Source organism: Nyctereutes procyonoides, unplaced genomic scaffold, assembly GCF_905146905.1.
Source record: "Nyctereutes procyonoides isolate TBG_1078 unplaced genomic scaffold, NYPRO_anot_genome, whole genome shotgun sequence".
Taxonomy (NCBI): domain Eukaryota; kingdom Metazoa; phylum Chordata; class Mammalia; order Carnivora; family Canidae; genus Nyctereutes; species Nyctereutes procyonoides.
The window spans coordinates 12,678,497-12,689,998 of NW_026575151.1; the positions used below are offsets into that span (position 1 = coordinate 12,678,497).

General features: G+C 36.1%; 1 protein-coding gene across 1 annotated transcript; it reads left to right on the forward strand.

The window, feature by feature from the left end:
- The first annotated feature begins 8,878 nt into the window (after window positions 1–8,878).
- On the forward strand, window positions 8,879–11,182 carry CXCL10 (C-X-C motif chemokine ligand 10). Its single transcript, XM_055313109.1, has 4 exons — window positions 8,879–9,000; window positions 9,544–9,670; window positions 9,894–9,983; window positions 10,439–11,182. Exons 1-4 carry the CDS (start codon window positions 8,940–8,942, stop codon window positions 10,455–10,457), a joined length of 297 nt encoding a protein of 98 aa, XP_055169084.1. The 5' UTR covers window positions 8,879–8,939; the 3' UTR covers window positions 10,458–11,182.
- The last annotated feature ends 320 nt before the right edge of the window (window positions 11,183–11,502 follow it).

Sequence of the window (11,502 nt, forward strand, 5' to 3'; positions counted from 1 at the left end):
TTGGTGTAAACAGCCCTACCCCTGGGACTAATGTTAATCAGCAGCAACTATTTAACAATTATTAACAATCTGAAGTAGTTGGCTCTAATAAAAAAACTGAAATTTATCTTAAAAGAAAAAATGGAGAATGAGGTTTATGGAGGGCTCTGAAAAGCTCCAATATAGTCCTAGGAATCTAGAAGGCCACCCATTTGTGCAGGGCTGTGTGCACACACAGAAAAGATCTAATCTCTCACCTCAAACTGACCTTGAGGTTCTGCACAAACAGGAAATAAAAGCAAAGGCAGAATTGCAAACAGCTGTCAGAGCACAGAAGGCATACCCCAACATATACCCAGAACCCCTTGGTAAGGGCTGGGAGGTTTACTGGTTCAAGGCATTTAAGGAAGCCAACTGTTAGCTCACCAAGAACCTAAATGAAAAAAGACTTCACTAGCTATACACAATAAACAACAAAGATGTTACAGAATTAGTTCAGGAAAGTCACTGAAGAGCAACAACAGCGAATCTCAAGGAGGGGAAATTTGGATTTCCTGAGTTACCATATTATATAAAATATCCAGTTTCAACCCCCCAAAAATTTTACATGATGTAGGGCAAAGAAAGTATGGTTCATGTATTCAACAGAAATGATTCCTGAGGAAACCCAGAAACTTCTTCATTTGACTTACTAAACAAAGACTTTAAATCAGCTGTTACATTTTCAAAGAACTAAAGAAAAGAAAACCAGTATCTAAAGAATTAACAGAGAGAATGAGAACACCACCTTACCAAATAAAGAATATCAATAAAAAATTATAAAAAAATAATCTCTGGCTTCAAAAAGTATTTTAAAAAGTATAATGAACAAAATACGAAATTCACTAGAGAGATGCAATAGATGATTTAAGCTGGCAAAAGAAAAAAAATCAGCAACCCTGAAGACAAGTTAATTGAAATTCTCCATCTGAGAACAGGGGAAAAAAAGGTAAAGAAGAATGAACAGAGCCTCAGAAATGTAAAGACACACACACACACACACAGAAATGTATAGATACTATCAAGCGTACCAACATATGTATAATGGAAAAACAGAAGAGTAGAGAAAAGGGGGCAGAAGGAATATCTGAAGAAATAATAGCCAAAATGTTCCCAAAGTTGATACCAGGTAAATATGTATATATCATAAGCTCATCAGTGCAGTCTTACCATTATTGCTTAATTCTCGTTACCTAGTTGCCTATTTACAGAACTTCCTAAACTTGATGAAAAACATTAACCTGCACACCTAAGAAGTTCAAAAAACTCCAGAGTTCTACACCTGACAAAGCATAGTCAAGCTATCAAAAGCCAAAGACACAATCTTCAAAGCAGCAAGAGAAAAGTGATTCATCATGTACAAGGGAGACTGAGTAAGATTAATAACTAAGTTCTCATCAGAAATCATAGAAGCCAGAGGGCAGAAGCATGACATATTCAAAGTACCAAAAAAAAACCTATCACCAAGAATTGTATACCCTGCAAAACAATCTTCCAAAATGAAAGTGACTATTGAACTCTGTGAATATACTTAAAAACCATTGAACTATTGTATTCTTAAAATGAGTAAATCATATTTTACATATTACATCTCAATAAAGCTGTTATATTAAAAAATTGAAAGAGAAATCAAAACATTCCAGATAAAAACTCATTGAGAAAATGTCACTCACAGACCTGCCCTGAAGAAATACTAATGGAAGGACCTTCAGCTTAAACAAAAGGACACTAGACAGTAACTTAAATCCACAAGCAGCAGCCAAGAGCATCAGTAAAGAGAACTCTATAGGTAAATATAAAATGTAGTATAATGTTATATTTTCCATCTGATTTGAAAAACAACTGAATAAAGCAATAATTATAAAACTGCACTGATGAGCTTATGATATATACAGATTTACTTAGTATAATAATAGCACAAATAAGGGGTGAGGAAACATTTATAATGTAGTAAAGTTTCTGTATAGTACTGAAACTGGATTACTATTAAACAAAAGTATGTTGTTCTAAGATGTTAATTATAACCCCCAGGGAATCCCTAGGAAAAAAAAAACACACAGTAAAAGAAATGACAAAGATTCCAGTCATATGAAATGTCCAAAATAGGCAAATTTTTTAAAAAAAGAAAGTAAATTAGTAGTTATCTAGAGGTAGAAAGGGTATGTGATTGGAGTGTAATAGCTAAGGGATATGGAGTTTTCTTTTTCGAATGATGAAAATGTTTTTAAATTGACTGTGGTGTTAGTTGCACAACTCTTTGAATATACTAAAAATTATTGAACTGTACACCTTAAAATGGGTTAATTGTATATATGTGAGTTGTATCTAAATAAGTTGTTTTTCTAAAAAACAAATTAAAACTGAATTAAGAGACAAACTAAAAAATACCTGTATAACACAAAAGATGGCAGTAACAGAAGAACAAAGACATAAAAAAGAACACATATTTAAAAAGATAGCAAAATGGAAGATATAAGGCCTATCTTCTTATTGATTACATTAAATATAAAAGGACTAAACACTCCCAATCACAAGTCAGAGACTGGCAGAATGGATCTTTAAAGAAACAAGATCCAACTGCACACTTTTTCAAGAGACATAATTTGGATTCAAAGACAAAAACAGGTTTAAAGAACAGGAAAAAAATCATGCAAACAGTAACCAAAAGAGCTAGAGTAGCTACATTAATAGACAAGAAGAAAATTGTTAGTAGAGGTAAAGAAAGACATTTCATAATGATTCAACAAGCCAAAGATTAAAAATAAGAATATAAGAAAAAATGTTGGAAGGTATCTACATTTCTGATAAAAGAACAATTCAGTAGACTGATGAATAAAATCTAAGAGTTACCTACTTACATAAATAACAGGTTGCTGAAATATAAGATCTATTTGAGTTTTTTTAAACTACACTAACATCCATTTCTTAAAGAAATATAAAATTACATATTTTAACAATTAGAATACAGATTTCAGAATTTGGGAAGAAGTAAATGTCTGTTTCCTCAAATAAATATCGTCTGTTTTACACAAGACAGCTACCTTTTAAAAATACTTAAAGTGGGATGCCTGGGTGGCTCAGCAGTTGAGCACCTGCCTTTGGCTCAGGTCATGATCTTGGAGTCCCGGGATTGAGTCCCGCATCAGGCTCCCTGCATAGAGCCTGCTTCTCCCTCCACCTCTGTCTCTGCCTCTCTCTTGCTCTATCTTGTCATGAATAAATAACTAAAATATTTAAAAAATAAAAATACAAGTACTTTAAAGTGCAGAAAAGGGAGGCTAAAAAGATGGCATAGTAGGAGGGCCCTAACCTTACCTTGTCTCACAGATACACTTAGTTAACACTAACATCATCAGCACAATCACCCAGAAAAGGATCCAAAGACTGGCAGAACAAACTCCACAACTAAAAGTATAGTGGAGGCCACATCAAAGAAGGTAAGAAGGGCAAAGATGTGGTTTGAGAGGAAAATGGACAGTGGCTTTCAATGGCAGAAAGGGAGCCAGTGGTGCAGAGAAAGACAAAAAACAGACTATCACACTGGGGAGCATGCAGGGGAAACACAAATCCCCAAAACATTTTGGTATGAAAGCAGAAGGGGCCAAATTTCATGAGTTCTTACAACCAGCTGGGCTCCAAGCCTGGAATTTTAAAAACCAGTAGGCTAGGCTCTGTGAGAGCCCTGAGGGCATTAGGAAGCAGAGAGTCCTGTCCTTAAAGAGACAGTGTGACAAACAGCCAGACCACCAAGATAGTGTGGAAGTAACAATTTGAAAAATGCTTGGGGCAAAGATGATGTGGTGTGTATATATAACATTCCATTTTATTTATATATGGTGTGTGTGTGTGTTTGTGTGTGTGTGTATATATATCTACCATAATATTCCATTTTATTTACATATAATGTGGTATATATATGTATATATATCTACCATAATATTCCATTATATATATATATATATATATATATATATATATATATATATATATATATCTCAGAAGAGACAAATACCCACCATTTGCTTCGATGTGCATGGAACTGGAGGGTATTATGCTGAGTGAAATAAGTCAATTGGAGGAGGACAATCATCAAATGGTTTCACTCATACAGGAAATATAGGAAGTAATGAAAGAGACTATAAGGGAAAGGAGGGGAACTGAGTGGGAAAAATTAGAGAGGGAGATAAACCACAAGAGATTCCTAACTCTGGGAAACAAAGGGTTGTGGAAGGAAAGGTAGGGTGGGGGGTTGGGGTGAGTGGGTGATAGGCGATGAGGAGGGCACTTGATGGGATGAGCACTGAGTGTTACGCTGTATGTTAGCAAATTGAATTTAAATTTAAAAAATGTAAAAAATTTAAAAAGAAAAATTCTGGGGGTAAATGGGAGAGACAGTGATTTACCCATCTCAGAACATGGCCTGGAGAGGCAGGGATCATGGAGAGATCCCTCCAGGAACAAAGGAGCTGGCAGGCACCATTTCCCTCCACCACACCCCAGCATAAACACACAGCCACCAGCAGAAACCAGTGCAACAGTGACACTTGCTACCTAACTTGCTTACACCAAACCCCTGACCCTCCCCACGCCCCTACACACACACACTCCACTTCAGGGAATCTGCCCCTTCCAGTCAAGCTCGCCTCAGTGGGGGTAATACAGGACCCCTCCTTCAGAAAACTGGTACAAACTTCTCCAGAACCACATCTCCCAATCCACATCTTTTATGGACCTAGGTTCTAGGAGTAGCAGAGGCAGGTCTCATTCATAAGCAGGCCAGTGCACACTTGGTTACCTGGGCCAAACACTGTCCAAAATAGGTATAGAAAGCCTCTGCAGACAACTGACTGAATGAAAAAGAGGCCAGGAGTCAACAGCAGGGCATAGGCAACACACAGGAGGCACTTCCTAAAGCACTGGCCCTGGGGAACAGGAGACACTGTACTGGAGAGCACTGAATTTCCTAATGCAGAGAAACAGATACAGAGTTAGACAAAATGAGGAAACAGAAGAATATTTCCCAAATGAAAGAATAGGACCAAATCATAGCAAAAGGCCTGAGTGAAATGGATATAAGTAATACATGTAAGAGAATTAAAGTAATAATCATAAAGATACTCACTGGACTTGACAAAATATTTGGGGACATCAGTGAATTCCTTAACAAAGAGATAACCAATCAGAGAGGAAAACACAATAAATGAAACTAAAAGTACAGTAGATGGAATAAAGAGCAGGCTAGAAGGAGGAGGAGAAAGGAAGAGGAAAATTTATTTAAAGATATACTATAAAGATATACTAGTTGAGGGATCCCTGGGTGGCTCAGCAGTTTCGTGCCTGCCTTTGGCCCAGGGAGCGGTCCTGGAGTCCCAGGATCGAGTCCCGCGTCAGACTCCTGGCATGGAGCCTGCTTCTCCCTCTGCCTATGTCTCTGCCTCTCTCTCTATCTTAAATAAATAAAAATTTAAAAAAAAAAAAGGAGTACACTTTTCACGATGAGCACTGGGTGTTGTACAGAATTGCTGAATCATCACATTGTACTCCTGAAACTAATATAATGCTGTATGTCAGCTGTACTGAAATTAAAAACAAAAAAGCAAAAAAAATACTTTGAAGTATATACATGTCTATGTGACTGTTTACTAACATTCATGCATATCTCTATACATATGTGAATAGCAACTATATACAATAGCATTTTCCATTTTAGTATGAATTCCAGTATGAGATCCACCTTACCTTTCTGTTTAATTACTAAGGCACCCAAACTGATTTCAAATATGGCTTCAGCTATTTTAGACAGATAGAATGGAAATCAGAAATCCAAATCAAGAACAATATTCTCTCTAAAGAGGCAGCATAACAGTTATTAAGAACGTGGACTTTAGGGACGCCTGGTGGCTCAGCGGATAAGCACCTGCCTTTGGCTCAGGGCGTGATCCTGGAGTCCTGGGATCGAGTCCCACATTGGGCTCCCTGTGAGGTGCCTGCTTCTCTCTCTGCCTGTATCCTTATCTCTGCCTCTCTCTGTCTCTCTTATGAATGAATAAAAAAAATCTTAAAAAAAATAAATAACGTGGACTTTAGAGTTAGAATTACTGTGTTAAATGAATCATTATTTAAGGAGTAACTGAGTCAATAATCATAAAGCGCTTCAAACATACCTGGCACACACAATTTTTGCTATGTAATGTTTATTTAAAAAAATCAATTAAACAAGAAATATTTTTTCATTAATAACAGATATTTAGTCCCCTTCATAGGTAATCTGACTCAAACTCTATTTTGCTATATAGAGAGCATCTTAGCTGAGAATTTAGATACTAACAAAACTAAAATCACATTTTTTTTTTAAATGTTGGAACTGTTCAGAACCTCTTCCACCCTTGATGTCAGACATTTCTCTGAAAATACTGGCATTTTTACTCACAGTCTAATTTTTTTATTCTGCACAAATGGCTATGAGAGGCCCCCGTCACGTCCCCATCTCTCATAAGACTTTCCCCCATCAAATGAAAGTCTCTTTGCTGGATGAAAGTCTTCTGCATTCTATCAGTTCCTGCCTCATTTCCTTTCCTTTGGTCTTCACAGTTTCCCACAGCTAAGTCCCCTGACTTATTGACTTGAAAGCTTAGCCCTGGAATAGACTGAGTTGGTATTCAGCACTCCAGCAATTTTGGCCTGCCCCAAGCAACAACTCAGTGTTCTGATGAAAAACTTCCTAAATTTGAGGTTCCAAGTTTTATGTGTGCCCAATTTGCAGATATAGGCTTTTCTCTTGGTGTTTATGCCAAGTTTTAAATCAGTATGTACAACTAAACTAGTTTAATCCTAGGATGGAAACTCAGTCTTTCCCCAGCCTATCTGTAAATTGTTGCAGCTTGGCTGACTATGAAAAGATCCCCCAGATATTTCCCTAGGTTCCAAGTATTCACCTGCATAAGATTTCCCACTGCAGTGTGATGCCTGCATTTCAAACAGCATTTCACCTTGGCTCCCCTGTTGCCAATGACTTGCAAAAAACAACCAGACTATTACATCCCTTGGACACTGGACTTCCACTGTTAGGCCCAACAAGTGTTACACAATATGGGTATCACCTGCTTCCTACTGTTGTTACCAGCTGTGAATAACCAGCTAAGTGCTACTGAATACTAAGAGACCAATTTTTCCCCCTATTTGCCCAGTTAAAATTGCGCTAATTTCTGTTACCACTGCTATCAGTGTAACAACTAACACTTTTTATCCTTTACTTTGCATTTGACAATGTCTTCGAGCTGTATCAATGTTAAATCAACCTTTTTCCATCTTGTTCTCCCAAAGTCTCTATTCATGCCTCTTCTAAAATTTTTTCTTCAAAAAGGAAATCTTTTTTTTTTTTGCAATACCCCTATCATAGCTACTAATCCTTTTTTCATGCCACTCTAGATGTTACCTTATAATGTCTCATTGAGGGACTTTTCTGAAATACTCATAAATTGCTTACCACACAAACAGGAACCAGATTCTTTCACTAACAGAAATCAGATATCCAAATAAGTAGTGTTGTTCCTCAAAATAGTTATATATAGAAGACTCTTTAGCTATTCTAATGTTATGAGTGTTCAAAAACAGTTCTGGAATTCTTGAAAACTTGCCAGTTCCATACTTGCCAGTTCCATACCTTTGACCTTGTCCAATAAGACCAAACCTGTTACTTATAGTATTTGATCAAAGAGCAATGCTTGGCTAAATTACTATTTTCAAAAATTAAATTTACCTACAAAGGATGAAAAATTGCTATTACTAAAGAATTTTTAAAACTTTCTTACCCTCTGAAATTAATTGCAAAGTTTAAGACAAATGTAGAGAAAAAGCATCATAGGTAGACTACATAGAACACAACCTTTGTACAACCTTCCACAATTATCTCTAAGGTTCTTCCATAGATAAAACGAAGTAACAACTTTCCTATTCCTATTCCTACAGGTTATTGTAGAGATTAAAGAGAGAAAACATGACATCCCTGAAACCCATAAAGTGAATAAAGATCAGATATTTATGTTCATGCCTTAATGCTGCAAATAGAAAAATAAAAAAAAGAAAAAGAAAAAGTGAGGTAAGACAGAGAAAGACAAAGACCATATGATTTCACTCCTTTGTGGAATTTAAGAAATTAAATTAAGAAATTTAAGAAACAAATTTAATTTAAGAAATTTAATTTAAGAAAGAAATTTAAGAAACAAATGAACATGGGGAGAAAAAAGAAAGGCAAAACAAGAAAAAGACTCAACTATAGAGAACAAACTGAGGGTTGCTGGAGGAGAGGTGGGCAGGGACAGGGGATAAATAGGTAATGGGGATTAAGTAGAGCACTTGTGATGAGCACTGGATGTTGTATGAAAGTAATGAATCACTCAATTTTACACCTGAAACTGATATATTATAGTCTATGTTAACTATCTGGAATTTAAACAAAACCTTGAAAAGAAAAAAAAAAGAACTATTTAGGACTGATTTGAGGATTAAGTTTACATCTTTATTTTGCAGAAGGCCAAAGACAAGAATCAAAGTTTCACTTAAAAAGATTCATTAAATTTTTTTTCATTAAAAAAAAAACTTACATGGAATAAACTTCTGGTTTTCAAGAAATAGTTCATGTTTTGGAAAGTGAAACCTAACTCAGTGAAAAAAAGGAGGTGGAGGGAAATTCCACAACTCAGAGTCACAATAAATACTAATAAACCCTTTGATTCTGCAACATGGGACTTCCCCAAGGAACAGACAGGTTTTGCTAAGTCAACTGTAATGTTATCCAATCAGAGGTAGAGAGGGAAAGTGCCTTTGCAAATAAATACTGCATCCTAAGCCCACACTTTCTGAGACACTCAACTGCTTAGACTTTCTGAGCCTACTGCAGAGGAACCTCCAGTCACAGCATCATGAACCAAAGTGCTGTTCTTATTTTTTGTCTTATCTTCCTGACTCTGAATGGAACTCAAGGTAAGGAGCATGAAGGGATATTTAGTTTGTAAGGTCAGAAATAAGGCTCGGTATAAATTCTATAATTACAGGAATAGTGTATTTGCAAAGGTTTCATAGCCTATCTATAAATGAAGGGTAAATAAGCAGAGATTCTCTCTGGCCACAGATATACAGTCAGAATAGCAAATGGAATAAAGGAGAGAAGAAAGAAGAAAAGAGGAAGGGTAACAGGATAGACTATATATATATATACATATATATATATGTATATGGGAATAAGGAAAGAGAGAATGAGACAAATACTTCCTTAGTTAACTCAGCTTAATTAACCATATGAATTGGGCCTCAAGGGTATGAATTTAGATTTCATAAACCGCAATTCCTTTCTTTCAAATAATCAACTAATTAATCATTAAGAGCTGTGTTATAATGGGAATCTTTCTTGACTTATTCAAATGACATGGGGATATTGGTTCTGCTTAGTAGGAGACAATCCACATTATATGCCTAAAATGAAAACTGCACTAACCTTCCTGATGTACCTGTCCCTTTTTCCCACAGGAATACTTCTCTCTAGAACTATACGCTGTACCTGTATCAAGATTAGTGATCAACCTGTAAATCTAAGGTCCTTAGAAAAAATTGAAATGATTCCTGCAAGTCCATCGTGTCCACATGTTGAGATCATGTGAGTAAAATGCCATCTGAATATCACTTCCCTAGTTGTAATCATATATTAAATATGTGACTATGATCACAAAATCAGTAAAGGGCTTGTAATGATTCTAAGACTTTTGTATAACAAAAGGAACATCTAGACTGAAACCTAAATGTCTGGCCTAAAATCTGTATACTCTGTTTTATTGGTCCAAAACTGTTTTATGTATTTTCACTCTTACTTACTTCTACAGTGCCACAATGAAAAAGAGTGGGGAGAAAAGATGTCTGAATCCAGAATCTAAGACCATCAAGAGTTTAGTGAAAGCAATCAGCAAGAAAAGGTAGGTTTGCGGCACTTTGCAGAAGAACTGCTCTTTAAGAAATGTCAATTTTGGGAAGTCAGAAATATTTGCACTGAGTTTTCCTGTGGGATTCTTGGCTTGAAAGGGTGTTTACCACCAAGCCTGCCTCTACCTCTATTTATTTGTAAACTGAGATGTCATCTCCTGTAGTATCAAAAGTTACCCTACCTGTCTAGAAGTGTCAACCTTGAGGCAGAGCTTTAACTATTCAAGCAAAGCTACCAAATTTCCCCCAAGCCTTTCCTGGGCTTAAAAAAGCAGCCCCTATAATCCACAATGACCATTTAGCAGCAGGAAATCTGACCACTTTGCCTAGGGACTTGGGGTTATCTATGAAATCAGAATGTTCCCAGCAGAACCCAGGCTGAAGCCATAGTTGAGTATATCACACTTTCACACTTCCTTTCTCTCTCTTTTTTTGTTTTTTTTTACAGGTCTAGAAGATCTCCTTGAACACAGATGCGTAATCACCATAGTACTGATAAAGATGGACCAGAAAGAGACTACCTCTGCCATCATTTCCCTGTATACAATACATGCAAGCCCTAATTGTCCCTGGATTACAGTTCTCCTAAAAGGTGACCAATCACCATCACCAAATTAGCTGCTACTACTCTTTGAGGGAGGTGAACCGTTGGTTCATCGCTCTGCCCTGCCAGTATAAGCCAGTATAAGCTATGCTGAGGTGCTACATTTTTAGTGAATGTACCAGATCCTAGCCCTACTACTGACACTTTCCTCACCTTTGCTATCTTGTAAATGTTAAAAGGCACATTTCCACCTCTGAGCTTATCAGAGTTCTCAGAACTTCTAAAAATAGTCATAATGCTTTTTTAATTAAAAAAAAATCTTTACTTCATAGGCTTCTACTGCTATCCTCCCAAGGGGCCCATATTCTTTCAGTGGTTATATGTACACAACTCCAAATACAAAGAAGAGCCTAAAGAAATCTGGAAATGTATTTGAAAATATTATTACTTAATAAAAACCTACACAAAGTAGAATTCTTAGATGTACATGTTTCCTACTTGTTTTCAGTGTTTATGGAGTAACTTGTGTAAGTACCATACATGAATGTGCAATGAAAAAAATTTAAATCTAGATATGTAATCTGCATGTTATGTAAGATAGATATTCTGGATGTGTTTCAAAATAAAAATGCTGTGCTCTCTTGGAAATGTTTTTGTTTTTGTTTTTTTTTTTTGTTTTTTTTTCTTGGAAATGTTAAGAAAGATTATATAACAGTCAACATCAAAAATTAATAAAACAATGACTAAGACAAAGCAATCTAGTGGGTCATTTGAATGCGACATGTATTTCATAAAAGAATCCAATAGGTAGAAAACAAATGAGTTTGAAAATTATCATATTCCTTCCAACTGCAGTATTCTGAAAGGCCCATCATACAAGACTCCTTCAGAACTGATATGGCCTAACAGACTTCGCCTAAGCTTCAGACCCTTATATGCAAATGTCTACAAGACATCTCCCCCTGAAT

Excerpts from the sequence above, each read along its gene's own strand:
- CXCL10 (XM_055313109.1), top strand. The coding sequence starts at position 8,940 with ATGAACCAAAGTGCTGTTCTTATTTTTTGTCTTATCTTCCTGACTCTG. Across the intron at positions 9,001-9,543 it reads GACTCTGAATGGAACTCAAG|GAATACTTCTCTCTAGAACT; the intron begins GTAAGGAGCATG and ends TTTTTCCCACAG. Across the intron at positions 9,671-9,893 it reads TGTCCACATGTTGAGATCAT|TGCCACAATGAAAAAGAGTG; the intron begins GTGAGTAAAATG and ends TTACTTCTACAG.